General features: G+C 34.3%; 2 protein-coding genes across 2 annotated transcripts; one reads left to right on the top strand and one right to left on the bottom strand.

Annotated features, from left to right (window-relative positions):
* Positions 1–1,359: 1,359 nt before the first annotated feature.
* LOC102622437 (dicarboxylate transporter 2.1, chloroplastic) lies at positions 1,360–5,644 on the top strand. The gene is made up of 4 exons (XM_006492557.4): positions 1,360–2,384; positions 2,782–3,095; positions 4,413–4,861; positions 5,259–5,644. Exons 1-4 carry the CDS (start codon positions 1,575–1,577, stop codon positions 5,372–5,374), a joined length of 1,689 nt encoding a protein of 562 aa, XP_006492620.2. The 5' UTR covers positions 1,360–1,574; the 3' UTR covers positions 5,375–5,644.
* Positions 5,645–7,184: 1,540 nt separating this feature from the next.
* On the bottom strand, positions 7,185–18,612 carry LOC102623036 (probable DNA helicase MCM9). The gene is made up of 20 exons (XM_015525297.3): positions 18,183–18,612; positions 17,993–18,095; positions 17,415–17,514; positions 17,165–17,303; positions 16,535–16,601; positions 15,992–16,166; positions 14,567–14,666; positions 13,894–13,991; positions 13,633–13,698; positions 13,379–13,471; positions 12,804–12,920; positions 11,398–11,470; positions 10,735–10,801; positions 10,109–10,190; positions 9,831–9,952; positions 9,680–9,747; positions 8,103–8,212; positions 7,968–8,015; positions 7,734–7,886; positions 7,185–7,497 (listed from the first exon to the last, which is right to left on the bottom strand). Exons 1-20 carry the CDS (start codon positions 18,308–18,310, stop codon positions 7,415–7,417), a joined length of 1,992 nt encoding a protein of 663 aa, XP_015380783.2. The 5' UTR covers positions 18,311–18,612; the 3' UTR covers positions 7,185–7,414.
* Between the last annotated feature and the right edge of the window lie 284 nt (positions 18,613–18,896).

Below are 18,896 nucleotides of genomic sequence, written 5' to 3'. Positions count from 1 at the left end.
ATTATTGTTAAGGCAAAACAAACAAAATCAATTAAAGTAAAATAAAATATTAGTAATAAAAATTATAAAATTTCTATTTATTAAAAGCTTATTGTATATATGTTGCAGTGAGATAAGTTAGAGCATCACCAAAAGACTCTTCAAATAAGATTTTATTACTTATTTGAAGAGGTACATCAATATTTAAGGCTCCAAAAGACACTCCAATTAAGATTATTCAAATAAGAAATGATCATCTCTCTTCAAATTTGAAGAGTTACTTTCTCCCTCTTCAATTTATATTTTATTACTTTTTGTTGAAGAAAAAGAGAAATGTACTTTAATTAATATTGACTTTTCTTTTAAAAAAATAGTTATTTAATTAAAATAATATTAACTTATTTCTATTTGAAGAGTCTTTTGAATAACAATATCTTTTTTTACTCATCTATTTGCCACATAGGTAAGCAAATGAATATTTAAAGAGTAAAATTTATAGAGCCTTTTAGAGATGCTCTTAGGTTTAGGAATGAAACATTTTAACTTAAATATATTTATGATCAAATTTTTTTAATGTAAATTTTGTGATTAAAATAAAAAATATAAATAATTAAAATAAATAATATGGATTGGTGGATACCTGCACTAGTACCCAACAAATTTTTCCTCAGTACCAAACCCACCTGCAACTCGCAGTGGATTTAAGTTTGAAATATCAAACATGCTTGCAACCCGGGCATGTTTGAAATATCAAACATGCTCGCAACCCGAAAAAAAAACCTGCTTACCTGCACCAAGTAGGTTTTTGCGGGCAAATTTGGGTGGGTTTGCAAGTAATTTTGTCATCTTTAATTTTACCTTTCATTTATAAATTTTATGTTTAATTTCTAAAATTTATATTTTATTTTACAGTTAATGTTGGTTTAAAAATTTTATGTTAAATTTACAAGTTTTATGTTTCGTTTACATAATTTATGTTTAATTACGATTTTGATGCCGTAAATTTAATCACGGCATTATAGAATGACCCTATTAATTTTAATCGTATAATTAAATAATAAAAAATATATTATAATTTTAATTGTATAATTAAATAATAAAAAAATATATTATAACTTTGATTATATGGTTATAAAAATATATTTTCATAACTCTGACCTTATAAATAAAAATGTTGGAGTGTCAAATTTAAAATGAGAGAGTGTTGGTGCTTGTGAAATGAGAGAGTGTTGGTGCTTGTGAGTTGTGACCGTAGCACACTCTTCTTTTTTATTATTTTCAGGGTGAAATACAGAAACAGTGCACCCGCACCCACACAAATTTTTCTCTCCTCTCTCATACGAAGAGTCTCTCTTTTCTCACATCAATACACAGAGCGAGTGGTCAGGCATTGTGATATCCGCTGTGTCCCACACTTCCACATCAAAGTTAACGCGCGCGCACTTATCTCCTCTCTCTCTCATTTTCCGAATTCAGAATTGTTGAATTTACAGTGCTGTTTTTCGTTTTCCCCTTTTTTTTTTTTAATTTTTAATTCCTAAAACAGAGTAAAAAACCAAAACAAAGTAAAAGTTCAAAACAAATTAAGCACAAAAATGGAGAGCTTAGCCCTCCGTTCTCTCTCCACCACCCCCACATTCTCTCTCCCCACCATTCGCTCCGCCTTATTCCACCGATTCCCTTACAAACCCATCTCCAAATCCCCACCCTCTATTTTCCCATCTCACTCTCGCTCTTTCCCCACCCTCCGATCAAGATCACTCTCACTCTCCAGACCCCATATCATCAGACCCATTCACTCCTCTTCTCAAAATGACACCGCATCAACAGTACCTCCAACAAATTTGCCATCACCACCTCCACCACGAGGAGCCAAGCTACTCCCCTTCGTTATCTCCATCTCCATTGGCCTCATCCTCCGCTTCCTCGTCCCCAAACCCGTCGAAGTTTCCCCACAGGCATGGCAGCTCCTCTCAATCTTCCTCTCCACGATCGCCGGCCTCGTTTTGAGCCCGTTGCCAGTCGGCGCGTGGGCTTTTCTCGGCCTCACTACCTCAATTGTCACTAGAACACTCGCATTCCCCACTGCTTTCGCTGCGTTCACCAACGAAGTCATCTGGTTGATCGTCATTTCCTTCTTTTTCGCACGTGGGTTTGTGAAGACTGGCCTTGGGGACAGGATTGCTACGTATTTTGTTAAATGGCTGGGTAAGAGCACTCTGGGTTTGTCCTACGGATTGACCTTCAGTGAGGCGCTTATTGCTCCGGCAATGCCCAGTACTACTGCCAGAGCTGGCGGCGTTTTCTTGCCAATCATTAAATCATTGTCGTTATCCGCTGGGAGCAAGCCCGGGGATTCCTCCTCGAAGAAGCTTGGATCATATCTTATTCAGTCCCAATTTCAGGTTAGCATTTGAAGCAAACTGTAATTCAAGTAATGTGCTCGTGTTCATTGGCCACACGATATACTGTATTATTAATTATGCTATGTGGGTATGTGTTAAATGGCTAAAATGTAATGTATTATGTTTGAATGCTTGTTCTATGGTTTAATTGAAATTTCTGCTGATAACTATGCTACATGTGTATGCTTAAAGTGGATGGAAATTACCATGTTTTAAAGATTGAAGTGTGACCATCAGCTGCATGTTTCTAGTTAACACTGTCACTTTTCTTTCTATTTGTTTAATGTTTAGTAGTTGGCAGAGTGAATATTTAGGCCCATGGAATGGTTTTTCTTTTATAATATCAACTTTAATCTTTTGCTAACTCATTTATACTTGATTGTGTGATGCAACACAGTCTGCTGGCAACTCTAGTGCTCTTTTCCTGACAGCTGCAGCTCAAAATTTACTGTGCCTCAAATTAGCTGAGGAACTTGGAGTAATAATTTCAAGCCCCTGGGTGTCTTGGTTCAAAGCTGCTTGTGTACCAGCTCTTGTTGCTCTGCTTGCTACTCCACTTATATTATATAAGCTTTATCCTCCTGAAGTCAAAGACACACCAGATGCCCCTGCTATGGCTGCAAAGAAACTGAAGCAGTTGGGTCCTGTCACTAGAAATGAGTGGATCATGGTTGGGACAATGCTTCTTGCAGTTTCTTTGTGGATCTTTGGGTTAGTACTATTTCTTACATAGCAATGAAGATTTTTTTTCACATAACTGACATTTGTAATCTCCATTATGTTATATATAACTGATTGAAATGTGCAAACAGGTAAAAATGAAGGTTAGAACTTTTCGCGCTATTTGTTATGCTTCTGATAGACATTAACATTTTAGCTGCTTTCTTTAAGATTAACCTATGTGATGCTTGTGTGAACTATCAATTATGTGGATGTTATTTTCAATATATCATTAAATCGCATCAGTATGTACTGCAAAAAACCATTTCATGCAGATAGTATAATAAGGTATATTTGTTTGCATACACAATTTTTTGTCTTTTCAGTTTCAGTTGCAACAAGTTATATTTGCACACATCTCTACTGAATATACTTCTGTTGACAAATACTGATGATGTATGCTTGATGGATTAATGTATAGATAAATGTAGGTCATTTGAAGTGGTGCTTTTTTAATAACTGCGTATTTTGCTCAAATGCATTGCAATCTGAGGAAGTTATAGACTTCTAGACTAGCCAGGATTTAAGCAATGGTAGAAAACTCTAGAGTAGAGAAATGTTTCAGTAATTATAGTAAAAAGCTTATAAATTTCCTGTCCTTCCAATCAAACTAGTTTGGAAGTCGAGCAAAACAGAGACGTAGGGCAAGTAGTCAATCACTAAGGTTATTTTTGTATTTTCATCTGAAAATCAGGCATAATTTCAACTTTTTCTATTGCATCAGATTTGTATAATTTTTGTGTTCTCCAATTATATTGGGTACAGTTCTCTCCCTAGAAAAACCGCCTTGGTATGCCTCTGCTTACTTGTAAGATGTAACAGTCATTCCAGCCCTCTATTCTGTGTATTCATTGTCTAACTTGTTGGAATAGTTTGTTCTGTTTATGCTTTAAAGTTTAAATCACTGGTACTAAGAAACAGAAGCAGAAAGATGGTAGCTTCTATAATACTTCATAAGCAGAGCAAATTCATTATTGTTTCTGTTTACATCACATCAAATTTTAACTTGTGAAACTCCTTCTCCTACAATTTGATGTCTATGTTAGTTGTTCACTCTATTAGTTTCTCTCATTGTTTTTTCTTGGGTTTTAGCATTATAAAAGCTGTCTTACAGATGTATTTGGTAATTTTCTGAGGTGCAACCATCATTCAAATAAGTTGTCACCCTCTCAGGATTCAATTCTGTTATAAATACCTTTTAGTTTCTTCGGAGCATGTCATGATGTCTTTGATATGTAAAGAAACCAGATTAATTTTTTCTTTCGGAATGCATTAATTGAATGGAGGTATGACTTCTTCTGTATGCAGAGATGCACTAGGTATACCAAGTGTTGTAGCTGCAATGATCGGCCTATCTATACTTCTGTTATTGGGTGTCCTTGATTGGGATGATTGCCTAAGTGAAAAGTCAGCTTGGGATACATTGTCTTGGTTTGCTGTTTTAGTGGGCATGGCAGGCCAATTGACAAATCTTGGCATTGTTACGTGGATGTCTGACAGTGTGGCCAAGTGCCTTCAGTCTTTCTCTTTGAGCTGGCCAGCCGCATTTGGGGTTCTTCAGGCATCATACTTCTTAATCCACTACCTATTTGCTAGTCAAACTGGTCACGTGGGAGCGTTGTATTCTGCTTTTCTTGCAATGCACTTGGCAGCTGGGGTTCCTGGTGTGCTGGCTGCACTGGCTTTAGCTTACAATACTAATCTGTTCGGTGCAATAACACATTATAGCAGTGGTCAAGCTGCTGTGTACTATGGAGGTGCGATTTGCTTCCCCTAAGTTATGCATTATTTTATTTATTTATTTTTGTTCATTTTGTTTTAATTTCTCATTTTATGATGCTTTGGTTTAGAGTAATGTTGGAGCTACAAACACTTTTTACAAACTTATGTGTACAAAGTGGTATGGCAAAAAGAGATTGGTTAGATAAAATTATCACAGGGCCCACATAATTATTTTCATTAACTGATGTGACATCACTTTGTACACGCTTGTTTGTACAAAATGTTTGAAGCTGTATCCTTAATCTCGGGTATATGCTTTTTAGTGTATCTGTAATTGGATATTTAACAACCACATACCTCCCTACATGGTAAATGATGATGCAGAATCTTTCACTTGGGTGACTGATAATCTTTTTATTACTTTTTGAACAGCTGGTTATATTGACCTTCCTGACGTATTCAAAATGGGCTTTACAATGGCTCTTGTTAATGCTATCATCTGGGGAGTAACTGGAACTTTCTGGTGGAAATTCTTGGGTCTTTATTGATTCCGATATTCATTGTAATTAATCGTTGATCTTCCCTCTACTGTTTCAGGGAAAACTTGAGCTCATTATTTTTATGTCAAAGAAATTTTTGATATTTAGCTCGACATTGCTTGATCAAAACACTTCACTCCAGAAAGTGGAATTTTTTACCCCCTCTTCACAGAATACTGAAATTAGAATCTATACTGCTGTCACTTCAATTTTATTGTGAAGTCCTTAGATAAAAGCTTGACAGTTATTTTCACCCTTTGGGAGAATGCTTCTTTCAGATGCTTCCTTGCAAGTTCTGTATCTTTTTTGGAGTTGTATCTTTGCTCTGAATACCTTTTGCCTGTCACTCTAGAGAAGTGGGCTTCCAAAGTCTTGCCGATGCCAATAATTGTTATTTAGTGTTGACAATTAGATTGTCATTTTGGATGCATAATTCAACTATATGATTGACTTGCCTTTCCGCTACATTCAATCTGTCTCATGGGTGGATATACACCTATCTTATTGTAGAGTTTCGAAAGTAATTAATACGTTGCAATAGTATGACAGGACGTGCTCTGTTTTTTAGATTCACAACCTTCCATGTTGACACATCTGATGTAACCAATAAAGGCAATGTTTGCTGTATTGAGTTTACAACGTGCCTTTGGGGGAAATATTAACATTCCTTTCTGCACGGGAAAACCTAGTCCATGTCTATGATTAGTGGTTGCTGATTCAGAGATTAATTTGCTGTACATTTATGCTACAACCAGTCTTATATTTGTAGAGCCTTAAGTTGGAAAATATTCATAGCTCCTGCATGTAGCAATTAGGAGTGAAAAACCAGTTGATTCTAATAGGTGTTGTGGGTCTGGACATATCTATGAAAACGGTCAATGAGATCGATATTAGTGATGTTTTATTATGTCCAAACCATAGTTTGTAAATCATAATCAGTTAGAATGAGAAAAGGCAACTTTGTTTCTCATCCATTTGAGTTGTTATTCAGACCGCCTGTCATTCAAGTGCGTGCAAAAGAAGTCTGTGTATGTGCAAATTATTTATAAGTTCTTATTTATGATTATTCGAGTGATATTCAGCCCCCACTTCCTATTATTACTAAAATTTTCCATGTTGATACAAAATTGCATGTATGCCAAGAAATGGGATCTGAAGATCATGGGAGTAGAGTACATGATCCTACGATTGATTCTTAAAAGAACGTCGAGGGAGTGTTGTTGAATAGTATAATGTTCCATTTCATTCGCTGTGTATTTTGTGCATTTGTATTTTAGTGGCTAGTCTCATTTGCTATCATTTCTTAAACGTCTAGCTATCATGAAAATGGGATAAAGAGTGAAGGTTTTTTTTTTTTTTGGGTTTTTAAAGATCAAAAAGTGTAGTTATTTTAAGCCACATGTAATGCCAATATTATCAAATTGATACCTCTGTAGATCGTTTTATTAGAAATTTAGAATGGAATTTTAAGTAAGAAATTAACTCTATGGACTTTTAAATAAGAAAATTTGTTGCGTCGAGAATAAAAAAAGAAAATTTAACTCTGAAGACTGCGATCTTGCATTTGACCTCAAAAGTGGAAACTGTTTGAATGTAATGGTTGAAGAAATTTATGATAACATACACATAAACATGTGGAACAAAGGCAGAGAGAACATAAAAAAACTGAACCACTTATTATTGAATGATTGACAGAGAGGCCCAAAAGAGCCAAATCGTTGTTTCAATTATCTTCTACTCTGTGGTCGTGAATGACTGAAAAAATGTTGTGGTGATGAATGGCTGAAAAGATAATCTCATCCAGCAAACATATTATGCAAGCAATCAACAAAGAAATTGCATATGGACAATTCCTGATACAATTTCCTCTCTCATTTCTGTACTAGTGCGTCGAACAGATACGTAAAATGTATTTATCCCAAAAAATAAATAATGAAAAATTATGCAACAAACAAGTAAATAATATTACAGCTAGAGCACGAAACATCTGTCACAATTCGCAATCGGCTGTTTGACAAGCATGTATTTTCTTCCCATAAATTTCCATCCTCACAATGCTTGAGTACTGATGATATCAGGAAATTCGTCAAATGATCTGAGCTTGTCAAGTATCAGCTTTTCTTGCTTGGCATCTATGATACGATGAGTCAAGAATTCACTAACCCTTGATTTATGTTCATAGAATGAGTAAACTCATGCTAAAATCATACCGTAAACTATCATATCGACAACTTCCTAGTATTAGTTGCATTATCTTGAATGTCCGAATGCTTTTAAATTTGTGCAGATGACAGCATATATGATATCATATTTGTATGCACAACTGACATGCATAAATTCACAATGCTGATTAAGAAGAAAAGGATACTCTCTAGATCAGGATTTTCAGTGAAATTTGAATGCAGGGCGTTCCCAACACTATCCACTATGGCTGAGGTAGTCATGGATGATTCAATGCATAAAATTGCAGTAATAGCGTCTAATTGAGTAACTTCATTTCTGAACATTAGTCTTGCATGAGCTGCAACAGCAATAGATTTAATCTCCAATGAGATAAAGTAGAATTCGCATTGGAAGAATAAGCAATAGTAAACGTACATACCTTGAGCTAGGCGTATCAAACTTTCTAACATCCGCACGGTTGTCCTGGCTGTTTGGTTTGAAATGTTATTATGAAAGAGAATACAGTAAAACCATAACAAAAGTGATTTAGCAACAAGGGGATTCGTTTAGAAACCTGCATTCTGGGTCGCAGATCTTCTTTGGAGTTGATAATAGCTTGAGATTACTTTTTCAGCCTCCTTCGTAAGGATCGGTTTGAAGTATCCTTTTACGAAGTAAATGTACCTGCAAGATAATACAGAAAGTTTAGTTCCCAATAATTATAGATTTGAGGATGATCTTTAATGTTTGATTTGAAGAAATGAAAGGAGGAGAGTAAAGGAGGACAGGAGAAAGAAATAAGGGAAGGGATTAATTCCTGGTCAAACCAAACAATAAAATTAAGATTTACCCTCATTTTTTCCTCCTCTTTCCTTTCCATTGAGCCAATGAAAAACTCAATGTGATACATAAAGTTTAATTGATTGATCAAATTAACAAATTAAATGTCAAATCCAGCAGGATCATAGCTAATGTACTAGTTTGCAGATTATCAAAGTACCAAGCTTCCAGTACCAAGAAAAAGAGAAAATGAAAAATAAAACATTAGCCTAGATTAATACCAAAACGAACAATTTCACTGGAAAGCTATAACTGATAGAAATGATTTACCGGTGCAGATCCGACAAGAGAAAGAAAATGTAACAAAGACATACAACAGTATGAAAAGGTATTATTCTTTCTACTTTGATTTGGAAAAAGACAAAAAGGCAGAAGAAATACAGTTATGCTCACATTTGAACAAGCCTGTGAAACTAAACCAGGAAAAACAAAAAGAACTTATGAGAAAGGATAAATGTGGCATTTTGCCCCAGATCGGGAGGGATAGCATCAGACATATATCCACTGACAGTGAAGCTGTCATGGTATTGTGCAGTGCACTGGTGGAAAGTAACAAAGCTCACTTGAAAGAAATATAATCTACTGGTGGAAAAGGACCCAAGAAAGTAATAAAATGTACAATATGTCATGTGAAACCCCCAAAATTTGCCATGGTCTTTAAGACTTTACGGGTGGATCCGTCGCTAAATTTTTGCAAGTAAATTTTTAGGAATTCCAAAATAGCCTATCTTAGTTGTACCTTGTTGGTAGCAACTATAAAGCTGTACAAAAGCCAAGGATTCAAGGGTTAATTTCTATATCTTAATAATAGGTTGACATGAACAGAACACAATTATTAATGGTGTCAAGTTAAGACCTGAATACGGAAATCTGTGTCGTATCCATGTCATGTTATCGTGTCATAACCCCCATTGCCACTCCTAAATAAGAACAATGACTGGTTGCTAAAGCACACTAAATAAAAAGTGCAGCCAAATTTTAGATAAACAAAGTACAGTACTTGATTTTGAATATATGATATACATTCACTGATCCTGCTGCATACATAATATAGACGTATATATATTTTAGTTGCCATTTATCTATACTGCCAAACTCAGAACAAGACAGCATTTTTGTTATAATATTCTTGAGTTTATAGTTTTCAGTTATTTACAGATAATCGCAAAACCACAAATGATGCATGTGAAACCAATAAAGAATAATTCCACATTGTTAATAAGATTGGCAAGCTGAAAAAGACCTTCCATTTTTATTCTACTCCTGCAACAGTGCATCATAATGTCAGAATGCAATAAGAGAATCTTTTACCTGCGAAGCATTGCTAATGGCCAGATATCTGTTAGAGGTTCAGTGTCCTTCTCTTCGCTAAGTCCTCCCTGACATTAGTTCAGAAGAAGCCAATATTTACAAATTTTCAAGTCCTTTATGATTCTAAATCCATAATTAAAGCTTACTTTACCTCAGCAAGAATGTGAGATGATACAACAGCATCCCATTCAGGATTTTTAGTGTCCAGGAGGACAAGAACTATATCAAATCTGCTCAATAAGGGACCAGAGAGTGTTGTATTGACAGAGAGGGCTAGAAGAGGTTAAGAATATTGCAACCCGGAATGTATAAGAAATAATAAAGCTCACAGCTGACAGAAAAGGAAAATCTGTACACTTTAAGATGCAAACAGGCACAATCACATAATTATAATGTGAATTGTTTAAAATTCTTATTGAAAAGTGATACATAGATTGGGATCATAATGTCCTTTAGGATTTGTTGCGCCAAAGATGATAGTTCTAGTACTAAGAGTCGTTACAAGGCCAGCCTGAAATATGAGAGGCGTTAACTTATTTAGTAACCATTCTGACATTTGGCACCAAACAGAGCACGATAAAAATACGTCTTGGGAAATAACAGAAAGCATGGATGAATATAAACAAAAAAAGGTGGGAGATAACAGAAAGTATGGATAAATATAATGAAAAAAAGTGGGAAATAACAGAAAGCATGGTTGAATATGATGAAAAAAAAGTACAAAAACAGAAATATACTTGGGATTTCAGACTTTTAAATGAAAAAAGTAATGAACAATGGATGAATATTACAGAAAGCTTTCTCATGCAAGGTCTGGTTGTCTCTCAAAGAAGGTTCAGTAAGAACTGATTTACAAATAAATCAACAAGTGTTAACAAAGTAGTAGTCAAACATGATATCATGATTGACCTGCGTGATATTTTTCATTAAAAAGAGTGGGTATGTTCCAGGTTAGAAGTCAACGCAAGGCAGCAATATGTGACAAAGAGAATTTTGGTCACAAATTCATGTCAATTTTTTTCCCCCTAGCATTCCCTTATACAAGATGCATATACCTTGGCAACACTTATAGTCTGCTGCTCCATTGCCTCATGTATAGTTGCCCTGTCATGTTCCCTCATGCTGGGAAGCAAAGAAAAAGTAAAACAATAATGAAAAGGCCTCTAGGTTAGTTTAAATATCAAACAATAAACAGCAAGACTACCAAAGTTATCTTACTATTAGTCTAGAGTTTTACAAATAGTGCATATGACCATGAAACAATTAAAATGACCGTCAGGAAATATTATCCCAAGCATGTGATAATATCACGTAGTGCATAATTAAAACGAGTAGAACAATCACTCTACAATTACGTTCTTAAAGAAGCATGCACAAGATTTTGTCTGCAAATTTTCCAGCTTTCCCTTCCGCGTGTATCAATAAAAGCCAAAAAAAGAAAATTGCACTCAAATAGAAACACTAATGTATATACAGCTAAAAATTTGAATAAATGGGTTTGGACATCCCCAAAAGTTGTTCATATTTCATATTTCTCCATCCAATCAGGAAAGACAAAGAAAAACAGAGAAACTATATGCTATATGAAAAAGAAGGTAATTTACTATAACTAATGGTTTAACAGGTCATGCCAGGAGGAATAAATTGTATCAGGTCTAAGCTTAATAAGGAATGAATAAAAGCTTCAAAAGTTTCATAAAGATATTGGAAGAGACTACCTATCAAATTCATCAATGCAGCAAAGGCCTCCATCAGCCAAAACAAGGGCCCCAGCTTCTAACATCCATTCTCCTAATTATTTCATTAAATGATCAGTCCCTAAACTTAGATAAAATTCAGATAAATTCCAAATGTTTGCAAGTCCAAAGATTTTGAGAAAATATTCCTCAAATGAGAATTATCAAAGATGCCTAGGAGAGATCTATCAAAAGATAGGAGCACATAATGCAATATTAACAGTAAGCAACAAAACAAAAGGAGAAGATACACAATAAAAAATGAACTGGAAGTTTATAAAAACTAAATTTAAAGTTTATCTTTTCCCGTAAGAAACTCTTATGTGTGTCATGCTTCTTAAGTTGTTATCGCATTACAAAAAGGCTTAAGCTTGTAGCAAAGGATCCAAATAATAGCATTAAGCTGTAATAGCCCTCACATACAGGACCGATGCCAAATCAAATTGTCATGCAGAGTAAGCCACAGAGATAGAAGAAAAAAAGACCAGAAACAGAAAGATGCAATCACAATGGGGAATTTGAAAAGCTTAAGCTTGTAGGTTTGGGCCCCAACAACAGTATTATATCTAACATAAATATCACACCCTTACAGAGTTGACCCTGAAACTGCAGAAACCAAGGAACCTTGTGTTAGGCAGTAGTCCAACACAAGTCTATAGACAGCAGTCCCATGTCATGAAAATGAATTGTATGTATATTCCTTACTGGCATAGCACTACATTGGAACCAAGGTGGCATGAAATGTGGGTAATTTAGGATCTCATTTATTTCTATATCAGGAATCATATTATGGGAGTGATTTTAAGAGAGTAACATTAACTTGGAAGTATGTCTCATTTAAAGTAGTCTTTGCTAATACTACTTAAATAAGTTTTCTTCATTAGATTAGTTCTCCAGTTCAGTTAGTAGTCTAGCTATGATTACGTGTGCCATACATAAAAGTCTTTATGGTTTATGCAGGAAGCCTTGATACGTAATATGAAGTTTTTTTTTTGGTTTACGCCGAGCTTCTTTTTTGAGTCATGACAAGTTTCAATTTTTATATAGATGAATTCAAAGGACCCCAATATGATTTCTCCTGAAGTTATTATTTATAGACAATGTAAAATTATTACATAAATCTAGAGGGAGACTTAATCTTGAAAAACAAAGAATCTGACACAGATGCTACAAATACACCTTTACCAATTAGAGAACAATCCACAGTCTAGGTGCATCAGTTGAACCACATAGCATGTCTCATATTGTGCAGAAATAATTCAGAAGTGCACATGTGACTCAAATGAGCATAGAGAAAGTAAGCCAAAAGCATAATGTTAGAATAAATTGTTAAACAAACTGTTAGAATTCTAATACATTGTCTAAGGTAGAAATGTAATGATAATTACCACCATCCTTGACTGCAGTGACGGTCAATCCAGCACTAGTACTTCCCAATCCAGTAGTGATTACAGACCGATTGCTTAATTTTGCAGCAAATTTCAAGAACTGAGACTTTCCCGTACCTGTGAGATTTATCCCATTGTTAGGAATGAAAAAGTTATCCAGCAATTTTAAAATTCAGAATTGTAAAGTGATTGCAATCACAACAGAGACAAGCACCATTCATTCGAACCCTTATTTCGAGAAAATTCAAAGTCAAAGACAGTCCTATAAAGTAAAATTTTATGTATTGGCAAGGTAGGTACAATGAACCCTAAAGGATTAATAGTACAATGATAATTGCACTATAATGTCTTGCTGACATGCATCAATAATTTGTAGACACATCTTATCCAATAGTTCCCAAAGATAGAATAAACTTTTGCTACCAATATTGGTCAATGGAATTATTTATACAATTAAAGCCTATCAAGAAATTTCAGGTATGCCTGAACCTTTTTAATTCTTTCTCGTGAGCATAAGGTAGATTGATGGCACTTAATGGGTAAGAAAAATATACATACTACATCAGTAATAATACCTGGGTCACCAACCAGAAGCAAGTGAGACTCTCCTCGAACCTTTGTCCCAGAAGCATCCACATGTTGGACACCTCCAATAAGCGTCAGTGCAACTGGAAAGAAGACAAAGTAAGTGGGATGATGAAAGATGCTAAAACTTTGAGAAAAGAAGGATGACATCACCAAAAATCCTTATTTCCCAAAATTTAAGCAATGCAAGTGCAAAATTCAAGTTTAACAGAAATAAGATATGTGATATGTGATAATACTGTACCTGCAAGCTTTACCGTGAAGAGTCCAAAAACTTGAGGGCAAATGCCTCGTAGAATAGCATTTCTCCCTGGGCAAACATTAAAATTCTTACTAGAGATATACAAGAAATGTGGATGCTCAAGATCAAGTAAAACATAAATGATGCTTCAGAAAGAAAAGAAATAGAAATCTAAATTCCTTTCTAAAAGGGATCCACTAAATGAAGCACAATTATGAGTTTGTAAATGAATTTCCTAAAAAGAAAACGATCAACAATTATTACCTTTCAATGGGGTGTCTTTAAATTCTGACCAGAATTGCTTGAATTGCATGATAATGTCATCAGGGATGTCAATGTCTGATTTTAGCTCATTAGTTCTCCTAAAATATATAGAAAGTAAAATTTTAAAAAGTAAATAAATAAAAAAGCACAAGATTTCACTTTGAAAGTAATACTTCAGATCGACTAAGTAGTTTCAGTAGTTTCAGTAGCATAAGATAGTATTACGCTACAGAAGTATGCGGAAAGACTTCAAGATTACATGAAAAAGAATTGGATATACAAATACATCATATTGGAGAAATGAAAAATAAACAGTTCAGTTACTTCAAAAGTAAGCCATAACAAGTTATAACCAGAGCAAGACGGCAAAACATGTAATTACAAACCATAAACAGAAGGTACCAAATATCCTAGATACAATTTGTTTCATTCCAATTTGCCTCTTCTAGCAAGCAAGAGGTCAAGGTTTTGAATTCACCCTCATATCAACCTTAGAGGGGAATTAATTTAATTTGGGATGCCATTTGTAACTAGAAATAAATAAATAGAAATAAGAATCTTTTCCAAACGAGACTGGGATTTCTTTCCTTTAAGAAACTTATTATAAATCACCCCTAAGGGGACTAATTGATTAAGATAAGATTAAACCCAACAACAAAAATAACCTATTTACCTCACGTGATTAGCAATTAATACAGGATCAAGGTCACAGCGGACATCTTTTAAATCAGGTGACCACTTTGCTGTTAAAATTCCAGTAACAATGACATCATCTGCACAAAATGGAATTTGCATTTCCAGACATCCCCATGGAAACCAAATTACAGAAAAGCAGGTTTAGAGTTAACATAAAAAGTGGAAGAGACACATATACTGAGTAGAAGTACTATGTATAGCATTGAAGAAATTAAATAAAAAGAAACAAGATATGGAAAAAACCATGAACCAAGAACTTGGAACTTAAGGATGTGGTGCAGACAATTTACAGCTGTCTTAATATCTTTGATGAAAACAGCTTTACTCAGATTTAATTAGGCTGCAAATAATTTGTATGCTCTCATGGATTAGTTACTCATAGTTATATTCAAAATCCCACTATGCAAGAGTGTATAGAGTAAGTTATAAAGGTAATTATTGTGGTTGCATAGAGTTCAACTGGTGTTAATGGTGGAAGCATGGTGAGGACTGGCAACAGATATGATAGTTTGACATGGTGGTGGTGGCAGATGGAAGTAATAGTATGTTAAAAAATGCATTGCCATCATATCAAGATACTGCGAATCATCCCATTCTGTATGGATTCCAAAATAAAATTGTATATGACCAACTATTTAGGATCTTAAGGACTTCCAATGCAATTCCAAATTCATAGATTGCCAGTTTAATGTATGCCAGTAAATCAGGAGATTCAAATTTTTTGAATAATGTCCTTGAAGCAGCAAGATGAGTTCAATTTCTTATTATAATTTTAACAATGATCAGTATTCCTTATTATAGCAACTTCAAGTGTATGGTAAAATTAGGAAAGGCTAGATCTAAATTGCTAGAATAAAATTCCTACAGCTCAACTATTAAACGAGCGCAATATATGTACTCAACGTGGAAGCCTACGGTATTTGTTAAACATACACACTTTTGCTTAAATAAAAAAGAAACATCAGTCAGCATATCCTCTCTGCTTTTGTGGATTGATATTTGATAATATGAGAATGGTAAGTTCAAATAAAGAAAAAATAAGGGTTATTCATTTTTTAATATTACTGAAGAGCTTTTGATTCTACAACAACCAAGAACCCATTAGTGATCCCGTCATAAGGGAATCCCATATCAAAACATTGATGACATGGTCAAGAAAGTAAAGCCTTATATAAGGCTCTGTGGGCTGCCAATTCAGTTGCAAAATGATGTTTCAGTAGCACAGTAATATGATTATGCAGACCTCAGTTGAAGTGAAGGACTAACTATGGTAATCAAGATGATTCAACTTAAGACAGTCTCCATCGGGATACAACTCTATTTATAAGATGTTTAAAAAAAAATTATTTCAGGTCGATCTTCAGGAACAACATAGATGTATTTCAGTCACAAAAAGTCATACCTCCAGCTTTAACAATGTCAACAAGATCATCCTTCAGAATGACTAGAATTGAGCGAGGAATGACTCCAACACCCAAAACCTGTGTGCTTTCTTGGATTTTGATTTCCTGGTAATCGTGGCATATTATAGAATTTTCCACAAACTGAAAATTTGTGCCTTCACAAGGTTTGGACCTCTGTCATTGTAGACCAAAGGTAAGTGATCAAACTCCAAAAAGATATTCATACCAGAAGAGACCAAAACTTACAGCTTGCAAATTAAATTTAATACTCACTGAAAAAATAGTAAAAGCTAGAAGAAAATAAAATCAGACATCTTGTTTGATGAACAACAAAAGAAAAATAAATTCATTATTTACTATATATATATTTATATATTCTGTGAACTGAAGTCACTAGTTTCAAAGTTTAAGCATCACCGACACCACACACACACACACACACACAGAGGCTATACAAATTTATGCTTACTGATTTATTCCAAACTCTGCAAAATGTTTGTAAGGACAATGTGACATGTCTAGGCATTAACCACACTAGATACCTGAGAGGGGCAATGTGATGGTAGAACTATGGAATTCCTTGTTTCCAATTCAGGATAAACCGGAAACCTGCACAAAATAATAGTCAACTCAACTCATGATCTGCTAAGAATGTAAAACCAGATGCCATTGCCATAAGCATATATATGTTCCTCTTATTATAATCTAAAACAGCACCACAAAGATGCAAAGAAATGTAATAACCGATAGGTGACAATATTCTCATTTCAAAAAAGTTAACGGACACTTGTTGATGTAAAACATGACAATAGATTGAGTTGAGAGTTTTACAGGTTTGGAGAAAGCAAAATGGATAAAAAAAGGCAATGTTACCCTGCTTCTGCTTGCAATCCAAACAAACAAGAGTGAACAAGTTCTCTGATCCCAATCTACTCACAAACAAAATATGAAGACAAGTGCTTCCATATTTACTATTTTGATCACAGCATCATCATGCCAAGCAATTTAAACAACCAATAATCAAATTCAGAGATAGACAATAGAAATATTGCAAACCTTTCAAAAAATAAAAAAAAATAAATAGGGCAATATGAAACTATATCCATACATATGAGTAGATGTGATGTAGATTAAATGTATAAATGGAGCAAAGTGCCATAGATCAAACCTACATGTGTTTGCATTTCCGACACATATATGTCCTCTCTCCTTCATACATCTTGGTTGCTCCCGAACGAATCACAGTCCCCTTGAGTGTGAGCAGAACCCCATGGTGCTTCACTCTGACACGTCCAATACTTGGAAAAGTTTCTAATCACATTTTAAAACCACTCATCAAATAATCTATTCAAAACAAAAACAAAAAATGCAACTCAAAACAGAGCGAACTAGTCCCTCTGTGAACATAAACGGGAAGCAAACCAGGACATTCCAATGGAGAACCACTGACGTTGATACGGACATGAATGAATTTCTTCTCGACCCTTTTCTCGCAAGACTTCAACTCGTCAAAGACGATTTTCTATGTACACCCATATCAAAATTGTAAGTCAATTCTAGTATCAGAATTTCATTTTAAGCTTAAATTGAGCACCAAAGCCATATATACTGAAAAAAAATGTATAAAATTAAAGGTAAGTTTCAGACGTGAAGTGTTGTGCCTATTAATCCATAGTTACCATAAAATGGAAACCCTAGTTGTCAAGTAAAAGTAACACCTTAATGGTTGTGTTTCGAATTTATGGGTTATGGATATATCCTAAATTTGCAGCTCACATTTAATATATTAGTTGAAAGGCATTTTAATTCAGTGCTGTGCTTCTTATAAAATTGTGACCCATAGTTATAGAAAAAATTAAAAATAATTAAAATTTAATCAAACATTGCTATAAATACACAAATGACAAAAGATTATAAAAAGGTGAGCACAACTTAGTTCGGCACCGTAATCAAATTCCGTTTGAAGAGCTTATACTGTGAAATTCAAGAAGATTACTTACATGAGCCCAAATGGCGGCATCCTCGAAGAATCGCAAATAGTCAGCAGGTTTGGAAAAGACGAGATGGGCAATCTCAGGATCCTCATCCAATAGCTCTGCGAAACTAAGGGGATAAAAAATTAAAAATTAAAAAAAATTAAATATCAAAATTTCAAGGAATAAAAAAATAATAGTAGTAATAGTAACATACTCTATGTAGAGAGGATAATGGAGCTTGGGATCTGGAGAAAGAGTGATGGATCGGAGCTGATCAGAGTGGTGCCGAATCACAAACTCCGCTAATGCTTTCAAGTGAGCCGGCACATTTTCCGGCTCCATTACCTTTGCTTTTAGGCGGGAACTGCAGCTTCGTTGGCGGATTAATTTTTTTTTTTTAGAGAATTAATCTTAAAACTTTCAAATGATAATAAAAAAAAATCTTAAAACTTATTAATTTCAGAAAACTAACATCAATTATATAGCCAAAAGACATATATACCCCTAAGACGATTGTAGAATTCTTTGAACACAATACGACGCCATTTCTGTAAGCTGTAGTTTTGCATTTTCTTTTGGTAATTTTGTTATAAAATATGAAATGATTTGCCAGTAATGCTACTTTTGCAGAAAAAACATGATGATATTCATATTCATAAAAGAAAGGTTTTTTTTTTTTTTTTGAAAGTTTGAAATAAACAAAAAATCCTCTGTTTCAATAAAACAAAATAAGCCAACAAAATAAAATCACATTTTACTTTTTATTAAGGTAAATTGAGAAATAAAAAAAAAAGTTAAACAAACAACTTATAAGAAACTGAAGACTAAAGCTTATTTTAGCTATTTCAAATTATTTTTCTATTATTCTATCATCAACAAGAGAGGCATTAAGGCATTAACAAAGAGTAGTTGTTAAGTTATATAATCA

The sequence above is a fragment of the Citrus sinensis genome, chromosome 8 (assembly GCF_022201045.2).
Source record: "Citrus sinensis cultivar Valencia sweet orange chromosome 8, DVS_A1.0, whole genome shotgun sequence".
Lineage (NCBI taxonomy): Eukaryota > Viridiplantae > Streptophyta > Magnoliopsida > Sapindales > Rutaceae > Citrus > Citrus sinensis.
The sequence above is the reverse complement of the archived record's forward strand: the minus strand, read 5'-3'. Positions and strand labels throughout refer to the sequence as shown.

What these genes read in the sequence shown, in the direction of transcription:
- LOC102622437 (XM_006492557.4), top strand. Translation starts at nt 1,575, where the DNA reads ATGGAGAGCTTAGCCCTCCGTTCTCTCTCCACCACCCCCACATTCTCT. An exon ending in GTTTCTTTGTGGATCTTTGG is followed by an intron (nt 3,096 to 4,412) that starts GTTAGTACTATT and finishes TTCTGTATGCAG; the next exon opens with AGATGCACTAGGTATACCAA. An exon ending in AGCTGCTGTGTACTATGGAG is followed by an intron (nt 4,862 to 5,258) that starts GTGCGATTTGCT and finishes CTTTTTGAACAG; the next exon opens with CTGGTTATATTGACCTTCCT.
- LOC102623036 (XM_015525297.3), bottom strand. Translation starts at nt 18,310, where the DNA reads ATGGAGCCGGAAAATGTGCCGGCTCACTTGAAAGCATTAGCGGAGTTT. An exon ending in TTCTCCATTGGAATGTCCTG is followed by an intron (nt 17,304 to 17,414) that starts GTTTGCTTCCCG and finishes AAATGTGATTAG; the next exon opens with AAACTTTTCCAAGTATTGGA. An exon ending in GCTTCTGGTTGGTGACCCAG is followed by an intron (nt 12,921 to 13,378) that starts GTATTATTACTG and finishes TAAATCTCACAG; the next exon opens with GTACGGGAAAGTCTCAGTTC.